Below are 19,224 nucleotides of genomic sequence, written 5' to 3'. Positions count from 1 at the left end.
AAAGTTGCTCAGTGGCGCATGAAGCCAAAAAAGTTCGACTTCCACATATAAAGTTACTCGGATCTTCCCGGATCATTGGGCCCATAGAGCAAGCGCACTAGTGGCTTTTGCCGGCTACCTCCAGTTTAGCCCTCCAGCTAACTTGAATGGGGATAAAACAATTCAATCGTGCGGCTCTTTTAGGCTTTCATAATGTGATCAGACCGAATGAATCAAATTCAGATAGTCAGACGAGTCATTTCGTGGGGGTTGTGATGCTCAAAAAAATGTATGTGCTGATTTACGGACGTCTCTTTCACAATGTAAGTCTATGGAAAAAAATCTTTTTGGGCCCAACAGCGTCATGTGACGTTGTAATTACACGGTTTGGCCCCTATGTGAAATTGGCTTCACAGCCCGGCGCTGTTCCTGGTGGCTTGTCACTCCCAGCTGATCCAGAGGTGGTTGAATGAAGCCTGGTTGCTCAAACAAGCCACCTAGCGGCTAGCAACCTGTCACTCAAAGCAGCCACTTCCTTTATTACACATAATTTTAAACCTTAATAAGTCGTATAAACCCCCGTCCAGTTGTCATGAAAGAGGACATTAACTATAGAGACCAAAACTGTTGTTTGTACCAGGCTGTAAACATGTTTATTTCTGCTGTAAAGTCGGGCATTTTAACATGGGGGTCTATGGGGATTGACTCGCTTTTAGAGCCTCAAGTGGCCATCTCAAATCCACACTTCTACAAAACACTTCTGTCCTCTCTGTCCTGCTGTTATTACAGACACGCCATGACTTTTCACCCACAAACATCTACTAAGGCTTCTGGGAAACGATGTTTGTTAAAGGCCACTAAAAATGTAAACATTGAATAAAAGATACCAGATGGTTTTTCAGAAAACTGCTGTCCTTATCTAAGTACATGAAACAAGACACATGACGTACTAGCTTCAGTTATTAGCGTTCTGGTTTCATCTGAACTCTCTACAAAGAACACAGACTGCAGAAAGAGCAACAAACCAACCATTAGATGTAGTGATCTCACATTTTACTACACATACATCAAAGGATACTGTTTGTAGCTTCACTTACTTTAATTGATTTGAAGCAATAAACACATTCTCTAAATCATTTATAACATCTTGTGTTGCCAATAAGATGCAACAATCCACAAGTGTATTAAACGAACAAATTAATAAGCAATCCGAGTCCTGTTTTCACCCCGTTCAGCTATTGTAAACAAACTCAAGTCTTGCAGAACCCCTCATTCCCTCCACCTTCAGCAATATTTGCAAACATCCAGGACGGCAGATTTAGTGGAAAGCACCGATGTAATAACCGAGCAGAGTGCAAATCAGGGATTAACTGTCTGGCTCAGACTTATGTTGTACATTCAGCCTGAAACCTGGGACAAAAATCATTTCTGTCATTTTAATAAGTCAGACTAATTTTTTACAGAAAGAAAGGCAGAAAGGGGCATATTTAAAGGAAAATAAACACACACTGAAAGACAGTTAAGCCCTGTTAATTAAACTGAATTAAGAAGGAAAATGACAATGTTTTAACTATGGATGCATGAATAGTTTACAAAGAAAATATCACATTCTTCAGATGCACATGAATGACAGAATCTGCAGTATGTAGGAGGGATGTCCATCTGCTAAATTAGACCTGTAACATGGTTGTAACTAAATGTTTACAATGTGAGAAAAGATCAGGATGTTCTCTGCAAAGTAAAACAGCAAGAAGAAGAAAACGTGTCCTCTTTCCTTCAGTCGGCGTCATCGACTAAACCTCTTGAGAATCTTCAACACTGTTCTGCACTTTAAGTAAAATAAGAACACTGGTTCATATATTTTCAGAAGCACCACTGGGAGATGTTTTTTTTTTCTTCTAGCAGCAGCTGCTAAATAGAGCCTGTGTACCATTTTTCCAAAAGTTAATATTGTCTGATAACTGCTCAGTCATGCACCGCACCGCACAGCAAAGACAAGAATATTAGTTTCTATTGACAGGCGGCCGACAGGATCTGAGAATAATACATCGTACGGGCTTGTAAAATGTTAACATTTTCAGAAAGTACACTTCAGTCTGTCACTTTCTCCGACATCCAAACTCTCACTCACACACACACACACGTTTATACTTCTATATTTGTGAGGACACTTACTGACATGATGCATTTCTTAGTGTCTGTAACTGTACGTGATTTACTGCGAGATAGCTTCAGAATGATCAGGGCTGCAACCAAATCATCCCTGTTATAATTTCTTAGAGTTCATGGTGACTCTTCAAATGTCTTGGATTATCTGAACAACAGTCCAAACTCCTGATATATTCAGTTTACTGTCTTCAAATCCTCACATTCGAGAAACTTCAACAGCACATTTTTTTTTGCGTTTTTGCTCAACAAGCTCTAAGGTCAGGTGCCCCAACGTACACTGGAACCATTTTTGCTTTGGTGTCATCATTCATCCACAGTCCAAAGTCTCTCTGCATTCAGTTTAGAGCTGCAACTAACCATTATTTTCATTATCGATTAATCTGTCAGTTATTGTCTCGATTGAACGATTACATGTTTGGTGACGTCCTCCTTCACTGTCACAGAGGACTTAAAGAAACCAGAAAATATTCACATTTGAGAGGCTGGAAGCATCTAATCAGTTAATTGTTGCAGCTGCACAACATCGTACACAAGTAGTGCTTTACTGAGTGATAGAAGGGTTAAAAGCAGCATGCATGAACACAACACATACACACATAAAACTAACTGAAAGCTAAATTAAATAAAAATGTTTATTTTGAAAAGCAGACAGTTGTTGTTGCAAAGCTCAGTTCAGCAGGTTGGATGTCCTGAGTTTTAGGTGCATAGAAGCATAAAAGAGTCTGTTTGGTACCAAATTCCCTCTTTGTGTTTCTGTGTTGAGCTGCAGTGGAGGGATTATTTATGAAAATGAGTTTAATTTTGGAAGATAACCAAGTTTGTGTAACTCAGAATGCTGAAATTTCATATTATCTTCAGATGAGCTTTAGAGCATCACTTTAGGAAAGGATTGTGTAAAGGCCAGTATGGACAAGAGGAATGATGTTTCTTTGTACATTTGGGCAGCTGACTATTGTTTTAAGATGTGAGCCTTTATCCTTTAACCTGAACCAAACATCAACCCCAAAAAATCTAAACTTCAACAGTCCTTTGAAGAAGCTCTCAAGGTCTAAAACCTCAGTTGGTCCTCATAAAGATAGAAGTTAAGAGCATATAGACACACAAATCTTTAATAATCCACTGCTGCCACCAAGTGTTCCATAGTGGGCGTCATTATACAAACACTACTGTTTCCCTTCTTATCTGTATTTACATTCACAGTCTCGTCAATGTTCCCACAAAGACTCTTTAAAACCTCTTGCAGCTTATTTCTGTGTGTTCAATTCACAGAAACTCACAAACAGTTTCTCATACAGTAGAATACACAATAATACAGTGACAATAAAACTTCTGCAGACAGTAATACAATGCAACACCGTATGCAGTATTTTGAATAGTATTGCCACGTAAGTGCACTTCTAGCTCAATAAATATGACTGCATCAGTAAAAACATGAGTGCAGTTTATTATTGTACTTTCTTTGACACACTTCTTCCCTAAAATAACAATAAAAAAGACAACATGCACAGTGCAAGTGTAGATGTATAGTGATGTTTGAGTAGTGTTATGACCAGAAAATTAACAAAACATGTCAGAATAAATGACATCATGACAGCTCTCTCATTGGTTACTGTTTAAAGGGGACATATTATGCTTTTCCTTATTTTCAGTCATATATATAAATGTTACAATGTCGGATGTTTATGTTAAAAGTGGCCCACATGTCAAATAATGAGGTAAATGTATATAGCAGTGATCCCTGTGAGCAGAAAGCAGCTGCTCTGATCTGAACGTTTGGTTTTTTCAACGTTTTTTTCTACTTTCAGGCCGAGTCGACGTCGGCTGGTGACGGATTTCATGCTAGTTCAACTGGTTTTTAGCACCACTAACAAAGCTCTGCTAATTCAATGAGGAACACATTTAATTTCCTGTAAATCCTTCACAATAAAAGTCTCCTGTTATTTAGTCATTTAAAAGCTTTTAATATGAAGCAGTAAAGCAGGAAATGTTGGGTTTTCATTAGCGGTAACTTAACTCTGATATGGCCGCCCCCTCAGCAGCTACCGGAAGACTGGCCAATGAGAACAGAGTGGGCTCATGGGGAGGCGGGCCTTAAAGAGACAGAAGCTAAGACTGCCTATAAGAGACAGAAGCTGAACTGCATAAGGGACCAGCTTAAGATAAATAAGGAGTTTTTAACTGTGAATCATGCAAAGCTGCTCTAGTGCAGTAAAACGTAGAGCTAGAATGAGCATAATAGGTCCCCTTTAAGCATAAAAAAGTTGCCAACTTTGGCTGTTCACTGTCACTGTTACATTGCGTTTTTATTTAATTTATTTATTCATAACATTAATGAACATTTCTCTAAATATGCCAGTGTTAGCCTGCTGGCTAATTTTCAACTGCAGTCCTTTGGCGAGATGTTTAGTCAGATGTTTTGTACATAATACCTTTACTTGTTCTTCTCTGCAGCTCGTCTAAGTGGCTCCAAAGCAGCTAATATCATATTTTTTTTACAGGTCTTCATCATTACTCCTTCAAATACTGAACTGTGGTCTTCAAGTCTTCCATAAAGTGAGCTTCATGTGCAGTTTATGTCAGGGAGAGAAGGTTGATATCATAGCATCCATCCACCTGTAGCAAAATATAGAAAAGTCTATTTTTTATTTTATATTTAAGGCCTGTACAGTTATTTTCAGTTATTTTGGCTGATTCGACCTCATTTCAGTCCCATACAGGCGTGTTCACACCATGCTTTTATTCTTGAGGTGCTGCACCTGTTGCAAATAACATTTTAACCAATGAAAACCTAGCTTTTAACCCTTTTAAACATGTGGAATATATCAAACCATCAGCATCCGCTCTGCCCAAGACAAGACCAGAATAAATGACATATCTTTTGGTTGGTCCAGGGTTGGACAGGAGCTTTAGGATCAATATGTAGATATAAAATCAAAATGACATTTAAAAAACACTTGGCCAATAAGATAGGGCAGCCTGTATGTGACCTGAGAGGCAAAACGCAGGGCAATAAAAGTCTACAAAGAACCTGGCCGCACCCCGGTAGAAATTACGACCCCGAAGAGCCAGAAATCAAACAAGTAAAAAACAAGAATTACACTGTATTGACTCAGCTATCGAAGCTGCTGTAAATCAACTGAATGAAATAAAGGGTCTTAAATCAGAACACTTTATATCAAAGTAATGTCTGCAGAAGAAGGATGCTTTTTTTTCTCTTCTTCACAGCTTTTAGAAAAAAAAAAATTCTGATACTTGGGAGAAAAAGGTCTGAAGAAGCAGCAAATGTAATTATACAGCTTGTGTGGTGATGAAAGTGTAAATGTGGATATTTCTCAGTTAGTGATAAATGACCTGATACTTTGATTGACACAATAAACACAAACTTAATTGAGTTGAAGTTGCTAATGCAGCTGCTTTCAGTGTGAGGCCAACAGAAGCAGTCGTGATCTTTGCGTTTCGAGACTCACGTCAAATCGTCCGATGGAGGCCGTGGTCTGGTTGGTCTGCATCACCTCGGTCAGAGCCCACATCTGCTGGATGCTGGAGGAAACAGTCTGAGGGTCTGGAAGACCCTGAGAGACACACACACACACACACACACAGGAAGAACAACAGATGTCAAGTAGAGGAAGACAGGATGTACTACAGTCCTTTAACAACACACTTACACAAACACAATGTGTACCTCCAGATCAGGGTGTTGGTCAATCAGGGTCAGATCAGACAGCCAATCGGAAACCTCCTTCTCTGGGTCCTACAAAGAGGAGCAGCAAATGTCATTTCATTTCTTCACTTCAATTAAATGCTGGAATAATTTTATTAGCTTGATTTTAGTGTCAATCAAGCTCAGATTATGGGAAACAATAAAATATGTTACCACAGTTATGCAGATGACACACAAATTTACATAACAAGCACTGAGTAAGTGCATTGAACAAATCAATGACTGGATGAGCCAGAATTTTCTTCAGTTAAACTAAGACAAAGTGAACTAATTGTTTTTGGAGCCAAGGAAGAACAATTAAAAGTCAGCACTCAGCTTCAGTCAATAATGTTTAAAACTACAAACCAAGCCAGAAATCTTGGCGTCGTCATGGACTCAGACCTGAATTTCAACATCCACATTAAGACAATTACAAAGTCAGCCTACTGTCACCTGAAGAATATATCAAGAATTAAACGACTTATGTCTCAGCAGGATTTGGAAAAACTTGTCCTGCATTTATCTTCAGTAGACTCGACTACTGTAACACCGTCTTCACAGGTCTCCCTAAAACATCCATCAGACAGCTGCAGCTGATCCAGACGCTGCTGCTCGAGTCCTCACTAAGACCAAGAAAGTGGATCATATCAGTCCAGTTCTCAGATCTTTACACTGGCTTCCTGTCTGTCAGAGAACTGATTTTATGATATTGCTGTTGGTTTATAAAGCACTGAATGGTTTCTGATCTGCTGCTACATTATGAACCATCCAGACCTCTCAGGTGGTCTGGTTCAGGTCTGCTTTCTGTCCCCAGAGTCAAAATTAAACGTGGAGAAGCAGTGTTCAGTTTTTTATGCTCCACATATCTGAACAAACTCCCAGAAAACTGTAGATCTGCTGCAACTTTCAGTTCTTTTAAATCACAAGCTGTTTGCTGCCTTTCATTATCTAAATCATTCATTTCACTTTTATTCTCTTGTTTTATCTGTCTTATTCCCTTTTTAGCTTCTTTTTATTTCCAAATTTCACACTTTTTAATTGCTTTTATATGTCTTTTTACTTGTGTTGCTTTTATATTCTGTTTTGATGCCTTTTATGCTCTATGTAAAGCACTTTGAATTGCCTTGTTGTTGAAATGTGCTGTACAAATGAACTTGCCTTGCCTTGCCTAGTATCTTAATGTCGTTACTTTGGCACCATCTAGTGGTAGCATCGAGAATAACAGTGTAGTAAACCAGTATGCACTGTTACATCCTCCTGACCAGGTCAAACCCAGAGACACACAGTTAATGAGCTGCACTGATTTTCACCTTGATTGTCTCATTTTTTGACCAAGATAAACTTGTGGCATCTGAATAGTTTGAAACATGCTATAATCACATCTAAATGTACAAATAATAACTTGAAGGTTTATTATTTATTGAGGATTTGTGGATCTTCTTTTGGTGCTGAACATTCAAATTGTGTTTTTATTTACTAAAGAACAACACGGAGGGTTTGTGCACTGCTGATAATTGCCTGTTTGGTCTCTTGTTAAAAAATAATGATGTATAATAATCACGTAATAACGTGGAAACGTACACAAATATCTGCACGGACGAACCGCTGCAGCAGGAAACTGAGTATCTGAGGAGAGCAGGTGTAAAATCTGCAGCTCTGGTTTATCGGACGTACAGAGAGGCAGAGAGAGAGAAACTATGACACAATGCATATTAAAAGATTATAAGATGGTTATTTTACACATGACTAACCTTCTGTCTCCTGCAGCTGCCTCCTGATTATTTTTCTTCTCTTTAAATGTTTCACAGCAGCTTCACTCAGATGCAATATGAATGCAGCAGACAGTAATACTTATATATATAATCTGGTCAACAGAGGTTAAAGTCTTTACTGGAAATCTCTCATTTATCTCTGATCTCTGTTGAGTCTGACAACATCAGACTGTTTATTTGCTCACATACATCATTCTTCTTGCAGGATGAACACACATCTAAACATTCATTTCTCAGCAGCTGAAAACACTTTAGTTTTGTGCTCCATTACTTTCCAGACATTAGATCTGATTTTGTGATGCTCATTTACATCTGTAGTCTTAGTATATATCCCGTTATATTTAAAAACGGCGCCCCAGACAGGTATGCTTCTATTTTGAAGGTGGTGAACTGAAACCACCTCGATAACATCGATAAATTGCGTTATTTTCACTCAGGTGGGAAGAAAATGTCTCGATAGCACCAGAGTTTACTGTCTCATTAGGTTTGATGCTCCTGTTGACTGATGCATTAGCAGCCGACTGGTAAACAAATGTTTTCCACTTGATGTGAAGAACCTTTGACTGAGTTGGCAAAAATAAAATAAAGTGTAATTACTCTGCAAATCAAAGTCTATGCATCATAAAGCTTCCTGAATAACTAGCTCCACTCTCAGCGGCATTTAGACCTCATTAAGTACATTATTCTACCTTTACTATCTCATTGAGTTTCTGATTAATGTTTGGTTTACTTTAAGGAATCAAACTAACCGGCTCCATGTGAGGGTATATTTTAATGTCTTCCAGGCTGAAGGTCAACCAGGCGGAGGACGGCTGTCTCAGGATCAGTCTCACGGACGTCACATGATCCGGCTCCCCCTGCATCTATTCATTAACAATAAATGATGACATAATTAATGCCAGAACCTTCAGAATTTGATGGATGTGGGAATAAAACGAGCAAAACATGTAGAAAAACAAGAGAAATAAATCAAATTGAAATGGAAATCCTGAATCCTTTTTCCAATTCCTGAAAGGAAACACTGCAGTAAAAAAACCCACCTTGAACACCCTTTAAGGCTAAATATGACAAACAATAACCCATAAACTGCGAGTAAACATCATTTACAACATCACGATTTACCCTTTAAACTGTCAGGCTCGGAGAACCGTCTGAAGTGAACAAAAGTTAAATCACCGTTCACCATCTGGCTCCATTTGCATAAAGAATAAACAAGAAATAAATAGAAGAAGTGAAAAATAACTCTGTTTGTATTGTCGCCATATATCAACATTACATCCTGTATAGTGTCTTTCATGGCTCGACTCCAAGACGAGCTGAGGAGGGGAAATAAACGGCTCCTGCTGTGTGTGTTGGTGTTATGCTTGATGGGAAATGTGTTGGTTTACACATCTGATATGAAGTTCAGCTGCAGTGACACAGAATAGCGGCCTGTAATTTAATATAAAAGGAAGGTTTATGTGAATAGAAGTATGATGTGGGGTTATCCAGGGTCGCTCCTGCATGAGCTCAAACACAACTGAAGGCCACAAAAACAAGAACAAGCTGTCGTCATCTTCAGATTTTGTTGCTATTAGCGTGTTTTCTTCACATAGTTAAGTGGGCAATGGACATATGAACTGTATATACTCTGCTTTAAATAATAACTTGTCTCTGAAATGGGTCTTAAACAAAAAAACAAAGTAAATTAGCTGGTTAAAAAATCTTAAAATTGCAGCTTCTCCTCCATTATTTAAAAATAAGTTTTCCTGCTGGACACCAGATGTCTCCTCCTTCACTGAAGAGTCTATTCTCAGTGTTTGTGCTCTGGAGGCTTCAGGTTTATTTATTTAAGCTGCATACTGGACTATCGATTGATTGGCTTCTCGTTCATCCAGCTGAGATTTAAGACGAGCTCAGAGAAACTTTCCTCCTTCGGTGGATGTGAAAACAAACTTACTGCACACAAACATCATTCTGCACAGAGAAGAAGAAGAACAACAACATCCAGCTGAAGGAACAAGAAGAGAAATGTGGAAGAAGTTCAAATTAACAACCTTACAGTCAGGAGTTCACTATGGCAACATCAACACAGGAAGTGTTTTAGACGCGTTTGTCACTCCGTCTCTCTGAACAGATTTAATATCAATTAAATAAATTAGGGATGCACGATATTGGATTTTTTACCGATATCCGATATGCTGATATTTCCAACTCATTGTGGTTGATTGCCGATACCGATATATGCACATATTATGACTATTATGCATGCAAGCATAGATTGTACTCAGTACGATCAATAAAGACAATATATGAAGGAAGAACTTAGGAAGACTGGAGTTCAGGAGCTCAGCATTAAAACTTTAATGAACCTGCCAAGTGGGAGCAGCAGTAGAGTTTTCATTGAGTTTATTAGACAGACAGGATTAATGTGCAGGATTTAATCTCTGGTCCACACTCCGGAGCAGAAGGTGGCGGTAATGCACCTAATACGCTGGTTGCCAACCGCCGTTATAAACCAAAAAGAGGAAGATTTTTTTCCAAACAGAGTGGTACATCCTGTCAGCCGAGGTGTTTCCTATCTGTGTAGCTGAACACAGCAGCTCCTCCGCGGACTGTTTCACCCTGACGGTCCCGGTGTTGTTTGGAATAACAAACCGGGGCTCGGTGCTCCGGTTGGATCCACATGGAGAGCCGAGGCTAACGTTAGCTGAGAGGCTAGCTGAGCGTTAGCCGCAGCATGACTGGAGGGAAGCACAGCCAGCTAGCCTCTGCTAGCCTCCCAGCTAACGTAAGCCCCGGCTCTTCACGTGGATCCAACCTGCCGAAATATCGCCGATGCCGATATTTCATTTTAGAGCTTTTATCGGCCGATATCGATGACGTGCCGATAATATCGTGCATCTCTAAAATAAATGTATTAGTCCACCCTGCGACCCCCCCCCCCTACCTGTGTCCTGTGGATGGAGTAGTAGTCCTGGGAGCCCCCCTCAGTGTGGGGGTTGTCCATCAGAGGCAGGTCTCTCAGAGCCGTGCACCACTTAGCGGGGGTCTCCTGCCCGGGACTCCTCTTCAACAGACGTACAGTCACGTAGGCTGTGTAGTAGTTCTTAAAGGTGATTTCATCGATCTGAAAGACAGACAGTGAACATGGATTATAAAGAGAATAACAGTCCACACGCAGTGTTACTGTTTGGTTATTATCAGGTGACATGAAGATGTGATTGAAGTGGGCGGACGTTTGGAGTCAGAGATGGATAATATCTGATAAAGTTTACAAAAATCTCATCTAATACACATAAACATCTAAACGACATCACTGGAATCAAGATTTAAGGAGAAGTGATGTTAGTTTAAGATTAAGATAATCTTAAACTAACACAAAATAATGTGAATAATTGATTATAACAGATATAAAGTTCATAAATATGACAATAGTGTAACAGAGAATCATCTAAAATGTGGAATTACAGATTCATTGAAGAAGATTTTGTTTGACATCGAACATTAGTTATCAGAGTTATTAGAGGTTAAACTTCATTTGAATCCATTACTTTGTGTATTCCATGATAGATTATCTTCTTTGAGTCATAAATCAGACAAATCTGATCATTATCATCATTACGTGCATCATGAATAAACAAACATCCATAAATCTGTTTGGAAATCATAAAAAAGATGTTTCCTATAACTGCAGAACCTGCCTGAGAATCATCACATGTTAAAGTTTTCATCAGTAATCAGTGATAGTTGTCTCACTGCTAACAGCTGATTCACACGACTTTAATATATAAACAAATCTGTGTTGGAAACCAGTCGACATACAAGCAGAAGACTCAGTCATCAGAGGTGCGGCCACAGTGTCAGACTTTGAAAACCTCTGGAGTAAACTAACCCAAACCAGATGGAGAGATGGACTCTATAAAATCCATAATCTGAAGTTTAAGGAGGCCGGACAATAAAGAATAATATTGAGGCCAGAATGTTTGTGTTCCTCCAAGTGTAGAATAATAATAATAATAATAATAATAATAATGTTTTGCTTGAGCTTTTTAGCTTTAAACCAATTTAAATTAGACATTACAGGGTTGTCAGTATAAATAAGATCTGCTGGATAAAATAAATCTATCCCAATAAATCACATGTGGAGGTAGAGCAGGTCGTCCACTAATCAGAAGGTCGGTGGTTTGATCCCCGGTTTGATCCACATGTTGAAGACACTGAGCCCCGTATTGCTCCTGATGGATGCGCAGCACCCTGCGTGACACCCTGCCGTCGCTGGTGTGTGAGAGTGGGTGTGAACGGGTGAGTGAGCAGCAGAAACAATGTAAAGCTCTGTGAATAAAAGCTCTATATAAACGCAGCCATTTACCGTATAGCATTTAAATCAGGCTCATTAAACCAAATCGGTTCCCCCCGAAAAGAAAAACTCGCCTCCGGTCCAAACTGGGTCTTAACCTATTGTGTTAGAAACAGTGAGTCTGCCAAATCACAGCATTAACATTTCAACCTAAAGAAGAAGCATCCAAACGCCTGATAGAGATAATTCCTTTATGCAGAAAGTGGCTGCAGGCAGACGCCTTTGAAGCTCGACGCTTTGAGCTAATGAGGAATCACTCTGCATCAAAATGATTTTTAATTAGGACTAAATGCTAAAAAAAGTAGGTCAGTGCCCCAAATGTTTGAAGTCTTTCTCCAGACAGGGATACACTTTCAGATTTAACAAATGTTTTGTATGTATGTGTGTATTTTCTGAGAGTGCCACTGGGAGACACCACAAACAGACACGATGAGTACAGTTTAGGTTATAGGAGAAAAAAAAGTGCTTTATTTATTTTAACTGGAAGCTCGAGGCCAAGAAACGATACAAACGTCTTTAGTGACGTTGTGTGTTCATTCACCTCGTGTGATGCACTCGTTAGAAGTTATAATATAATGTGCTTCTACTGTAAGTGATGGAGGACAAAATGCACAGTCGTCCTCGTTCTGTGCAAAAATATATACAAGTTTGGGGTTGACTGATGATTTTTGTTTGCCTGCAAAATGCAGGATTGAAACATCACAGACAGTTTGTTCTCTGATTCATCTTTCTTCTTCTTAAACTCTGTGTTATAGTTTAATCTATCCATATATCCATTATTGTAATGTTGTTTGGGCTTCTACATATCCTTCACACCTCAATCAGTTACTTTTAATTCATTTTTAAGAATGATTTCAGGCTCCACTAGCCGAGAGCCATCTGCACCTTTGTTTAGGAAATTTAAAATGTTCTCAGTTTATTCTGTAAATACTTTTCTAACATGTGTGTTTATGTTCAAATTCATAAATCACAGACAAAACCTTCCAGATACATTTCACAATTTTTTTCTTTTATCATCAGACATTCACTCTTATTCAATGAGGTGATCAAAGGACTTTCATTTACTTTACTGTCACACTTCCAATTATCAATTTTTGATCAGATTTAGAGGTCCTCATCTCTGGAATTCACTAAATACAACTTTGAAGTCGTCGTCTTCTTTAATATCATTTAAAACACATTTAAAAAATATCTTTTATTTAAATAGAATTTTGTGTGACTGGGTTTATATTACACCTCAAATTTATGTTTCTTTTCTTTCTTTTTCTCTTGTTTTTTGCTATAAATGTTTCTCTATTTGATGTTCTATTGTTTTATGACTCAGTTCTATGATTGGTTGAAATGAAGAGGAGGACTCTGCTCTTCCTTCCTCTCCTGCACATTTTAATATATTTTTTTACTGTGTGATATTTTTATTGTATCCTTTGTGCAAATAAAAATAAATAAATAAATAAAATAAATAAAAAATAGGAGAGTTGAGCAAGAATAATAAAAGACCTGCAGCAGCTGTGAGACTTTCATTATTACTCATTAAATACAGATTATATATATATTAAATACACAGCTACCGACTGTCAGTTCCAGATGATTCAGCTTAATAACCAGAGATGATTCCTCATCAACAAACACAAACTGTGTCCTTCTCTTAGCTGTGACGTTAAATTCACCACCAGGAGTCACAACAGTCCTGTAAACTGCAGCAGCTCAAACATGTAGTGAAAATAATCATGTCACACTTTACTGGACTGTTGCAGCTTTCATCTAAGTTACTTTCTGACTAAAAATAACCTTTTTGTGCATATTGTAATAACTCGATTTTCACGATTTAGCCATTGTATACATCAGGGTTATTGGTTGAATCATATGGACGTCCTGCAAACTAGTAGTTCAGAATTCCCTCTTTGTGTTTCTGTTCCTCGTCTGCAGCAAAGAAACGCCGTCACACAGAAAGACTAAAGAAATCCACCCCATCACTTCAGCCTCATATGAACCTCAGATAAAGGAATGATTACACTGAACTATTAGTTTAAGACAAAGTAGACATGAACTCAATAATGAATTTACAGCTACTCATCCAGTATTTTCTTGGAAGATAAAGGAAACGTGTTTGCTCACATTTATATATGAATGTTGTTGTAATAAAAACATGATTCAGAAGATGAAAAGCAAAGATTTAAATAAAGTCACGAGCTGCATATATTCCCTTATTTTAAACCCGTATAAAAACAAAAGTGGCTCCACGAAAATCGAATTATTTTCCATATAAAAGGTTCAGTTTGTCATAAAGCAAAAGACAAACTGAACATTTAGTGATCAACAGAAAATGAAACTTCATCAGCAGATAAGTGATCAAGTGACGAGTGCTTGTATGTTGTTGTTGTTGTTGTTGTTGTTGTTGTTTGGAAATGTTTGTGAAGAGAATCAGACTTCATTATTTTAATATTTGATCACATCATCTCATGTTTTTAAGATCAGTGTTAATCCACACAGGTTACTTACAACAGTTTTAAGGCATAAATTGATTGGTTTCCTTAGAGTTAGTGATCAAATTTAGCAATATGATGAAGATCAGGTGTCACTAGTTTTTTCATAGTTCCGGCTACAGACAAAAAGGTAGAAGATGATAAAACATGAATAGCATTTCTTGATTAAACTGAAAACAGTTTGGTTTCCTCTCTGTGTTTTGCATTAGCTTACGTTGACGGGTTTTCCAAAGGGAAGCGCGACATCGACAACACAGACGCCGGAGTGAGCCGCGTCTGTCTTGGTGTCTCCGATCTGCAGGTAGACCGGAGGTTTGATCGTACAGCTCACAGGTTTGATGTCATCAGTGCTCCCGCTCATCGTCTGGAAACAAGATGAGATAAACCAACATTTCAACTACAGATGCAACAATCAGTCGATTAATCGATCAACAATGGGTGACATCTCTATGCATTCAATTATATTCTACAGTTCATGTGTTTAATGACACAGTGCAGCACTATAAATACTTATGACTGTGGTTAGTCCAACAAAACTCAACAAAAACGTCAAACAACTCTCTAAAATAACTATTCTTGTAGCTGAACAGAGCTTGTTTCTCTTTTCATAGCAGAAAAAACATCATGTAATCTACCATCCTGTCCACTCTGGATTATGGAGATATCCTGTACGCTCACGCTGCTGCAACCACCCTTAAACCTCCTGGATGTTCTCCACCACAGCGCCATTCGATTCATCACAGCGGACAGTTATCACGCTCACCACTGTGAGTTATAGGACGAGGTCAGAGGTCATCACCAGCAGACCTTGCTATCTTGCTTCCACTAACATCTCACTACTATTCTTCATAATGTTTGTGATCGTTTTAAGTCGTGTGTCTGAGTGTTGTACGATGGTTGTTTTGTGACTGTGATATTGTGATCCTGTGTGTGTATGGAAGCTGGTCTTGGCTCATTTTGGGGAAGGTGAGAACATTTTGACCTCAATGTGGGTTGAGGTTTGGTTTCAAATTCATCAGGTCTGTCTTAAAACAACAGTCAAGTGCCCACACTGTATGTCCATCTATCCATCCATCTATCTATTTTTTAAAATATGTCTTCATAGGAGAAGCTACATCTGTTTACAAATACTGTACATTAACTACCTACCTAATGACCTTGTATCTGCTTATACCTTCATTACAGGGTGTTATTCATGTGTATATGTAACTTGTTCTCAGGCTTCTCTTACAGTAGATGTTGATCTCAGTGAGAACAGACTGTAAACCGGTGAGTTAACTCTTCTTCTCTGGTAGCACCATGGACAGCGACACAGACAGCAGGCAGACGGAGTTTCACTGAGCGACATTACTGACGGTTTATATGTTGTAAATATTCACCGTTTAAAGCTTCAAATCAGCTGTTTAACGCGAACTAATACTGTATAAGTGACCGTAACGTTAGCCCGGAAGCTAACAGAGCAGAAACTATCGTTAGCACTACAGCTGACGGCTGAGTCGACGTTATTGGTGAAATAAGAGAAGAAGAAGAAGAAGAAGAAGAAGAAGTCCATGAAGTGACGCTGTGTTGGTTCAGGACTCACCTCACCGAGTCAGACAGCAGTCACACACTTTCAGGGGCAGAGAGGAGAGTAAGAGTGAGAAAGCTTGCAGTGGAAGGTGTTAGCATGCTAATGATACTCTCCGTGTTACTTCCTGACTGTAACCAAGGCGACGGTGAGAGTCTTAAAGGGCCAGTAGCGTCCTCAGCTGCTCCGCACTGCATACATCTGACCAATAGACTGTATAGAAAGATATATAAATATGTATATATGTATGAATATCTATGATCTGACCTGAAACCGGCAGAAGTAAAAGTACCAACACAACAATGTAAAAATACTCCATTACATGTAAAAGTCCTGCATGAAACATCCTACTTAAATAAAAGTACAGACGTATTAGCAGCAAAATGTACTGAAAGTATTAAAGTAAAAGTATTCTCACGACTTCCTGTTTACTTGAATGAGAAAGAAAACACAGATGAGTCTTATGTAGTTTTACAAATACTACACTGCACGTATTGTTGTTTTTATATGACCTTTAATTATTTTTTTTTCAATTGTATTTATTGATGTTGACCATATAAAATGTTTTCATGTTTACTAAATGTAAAATGTTTTGTTTCTTAGGTTTATATTAGGTGCATAGTTTATTGCTGTTTATACAAAGAAATGTCAAAACAAAAAACACTTAAATGGAGTAAAATATATGCAAATTGTTGTTGTAAAAAAATGTGTTTTTCATTTTTGTCGTCGTTAGTGCCCAAAGAAACAAGGAAATTCAGAAATAAAAAATATCATTAAAGATTTATTACTTGTTATTATCAGCCAGCTGCTGCTGCAGGCTTCTGTATATATTCATATGTTATTATAATAAACAGGCAGCAGAGGGCAGTCTTACTCCATGGATTACACATGCACCACACAGCCAGTGAGCAGCTGATGTGTTCAAATTTAAAGGCGTCTCTTCCACTAAGGCTCATCATCTCCACACTCCCAAAACAGCCCATCATATACAGCAGCATGCTGATCCCGACCGTCAAAATGAGATTCAGGTGTGCAGCTCTGCTATCGGTGTGAGACAGCGCACCTGAGGGCTTTATCAGTCTGCCGCAGAAATCAGCTGTTATTTCTCTCTCTGGTCTTGTAATGATATCACTGAAAAAAACTGAAACAAGGTTTCCAGGATGTCTCATATCAGTTCTCAACAAAGAGCAGTACGTGACGTTGCACATGCACTGCTGTGAACTGTATCTGTGGATGAAGTGGGCACTTATGGACTGTTTAATACCCCTGAAGATAATTATTAATCAAAGCAGTATGTTGACAGAGATAAAGATAGACAGACGGATATGGTAACACTTCACTTTAAGTCCTCCTATTTAGCATTAACAAGCAATATATAAGCCTTAAATAAATGGTTTATATCACACTATAATGTAGTATTGAGCAGATATAATGACATTTTTCATTTTTTTATGAAGACAAATTGTATAAACAGTATTTTTATATATATTTCATATGGACATACAGTTGGGTCACCTGACCATTGTTTTGAGACAGACTTGAAAACTTGTAAACCTGAACCAAACCTCCACCTAAAAACCAGAACATAAACTTTAAAGAAGTGACGACCAGCGTAACTGTCCTTTGCAAAGTCTAAAAGTTCAAACCACTGCTGCCACCAAGTTAGATATTAGATATTATAGATTTTCATATATTCAAAGTCTTGTGTGAACCAGAGACTGATGATGATGATGATCCAGGACTCTTTAAAACCTCCTGCAGCTTTTCATCATGTAACTCAACACAAGTCAACCAATTATGAGGACACATTTCTGCCATCATTCACGTTAAAGCTCACAAATACCTTCCAGCTGTAGAATAAACACTTTACAAAACACAACATGTTATAAATAGTTTATTACTCACTATAATGTAGCTATTAGCGGATAAAAAGGACGTTTTAAGTGTTTGTCAATGTACAGTATTTGTCAACAAATATGATATTTTATATAATTACCACCGTGTTTTATTATATTGTCATTCATCATCAGCCTCCACTTATGGGTGTCCACAGGAGGAGTTATAGTTATTGACTAATATATTAATAAACACTTCTATCTGCTGACAACTATATTAAAGTGAGTTATAAACTACGGCTGCGACTAACGATTATTTATTTATATTACTGATTAATCTGGCGATTACTTTCTCCATTAATTTCTTAGTCTATTAAATGTCATAAAAAAAGTGAAAAATGTCCGTAATAAGACCAACGGTGACGTATTCAAAACCCAAATATATTCAGTTTCCTGTCATGTATGACGCAGAAACACTAAAACCTTTAACTGATGATAAAAATAGTTGCAGATGATTTTTCTTTTTTTTTTGCAGCTCTATTACAAACCATTTATCAACTGTTTATATGCTGATTAATGATGCTAAAGAAGTGTTATCAGCACAGAGTGAAAAGTTGTTGCACACACTCATCGTTCTCCCATCGTCTTTATTTTCTTTATCATTATTCATTTTCTAATCTCATAATTTTTCTCTATTCCTCAGATGCCTCCTGTCTTGTTCACTACTTCAGATCACTTTGATTTAATTCAATTCCATTTCAATGTACTTTTGGTGCAAAAATACAAAAGAAACAGCAAAACACCAAAATATCAGAAAACCAAGCAGTTAATGTGACGTTTGGTTCAACAAAATAATGTTAAAATAATTGTTAATCAGCCTTTTATTCCATTTTATTTTGAGTAAATGTTTTTGAAATTATTATATTATATTATATTATTATCCTACCGCACCTGTCAGTCAATTTCTCATATCACTCCTGCTTTCTCCCCCCCCCCCTCCCTCGAGATACAGTACAATGCAATACATTCATCCATTCTGTTTATTGTATTTGAAGCGGAGGGGGGGGGGGGGGGGGGGGGGAGTAGGGCTTTCCAAAACCCCCAGATCAGTCAGTGTAGGAAGCTGGCACTGTGGCTCCCTTTGCAAAAAAACAATCCCCTCTGTCCCAGATGGTCTGCGCAGGCAAGCGTGTAGCTGCAGGGGCTTAGAGGAGGGCGAGAGAGGTAGGGAGGGGGAACGAGAGAGAGAGAGAGAGAGAGAAAACTCCTACCCCATCCAAGTAGCAATGTCCAGTGGGTTTTTATCTCTGAGACCCACACCCCTGGCATTCACTCTGTCTGCCTGGCTGTCTGTAACTCTGTTTTCGCTGCCTCCTT

At 38.3% G+C, this 19,224-nt stretch overlaps 1 protein-coding gene across 2 annotated transcripts; it reads right to left on the bottom strand.

Annotated features, from left to right (window-relative positions):
• Positions 1-4,432: 4,432 nt before the first annotated feature.
• nicn1 (nicolin 1) lies at positions 4,433-16,148 on the bottom strand. 2 transcript variants are annotated; one of them, XM_042406692.1, is made up of 7 exons: positions 16,028-16,148; positions 14,660-14,809; positions 10,553-10,732; positions 8,373-8,486; positions 5,834-5,902; positions 5,616-5,720; positions 4,433-4,761 (listed from the first exon to the last, which is right to left on the bottom strand). In XM_042406692.1, the coding sequence occupies exons 2-7, from the start codon at positions 14,804-14,806 to the stop codon at positions 4,720-4,722; spliced, it is 657 nt and encodes a 218-aa protein (XP_042262626.1). In that variant the 5' UTR covers positions 14,807-14,809; positions 16,028-16,148; the 3' UTR covers positions 4,433-4,719. The 2 variants fall into 2 exon arrangements, with proteins under 2 accessions (XP_042262626.1, XP_042262625.1); XM_042406691.1 differs by lacking the exon at positions 16,028-16,148 and adding an exon at positions 15,677-15,968.
• Positions 16,149-19,224: the final 3,076 nt, after the last annotated feature.

The sequence above is a fragment of the Thunnus maccoyii genome, chromosome 3 (assembly GCF_910596095.1).
Source record: "Thunnus maccoyii chromosome 3, fThuMac1.1, whole genome shotgun sequence".
NCBI lineage: Eukaryota > Metazoa > Chordata > Actinopteri > Scombriformes > Scombridae > Thunnus > Thunnus maccoyii.
Note: the sequence above shows the minus strand (reverse complement) of the source record. Positions and strands in the feature narration are given on the sequence as shown.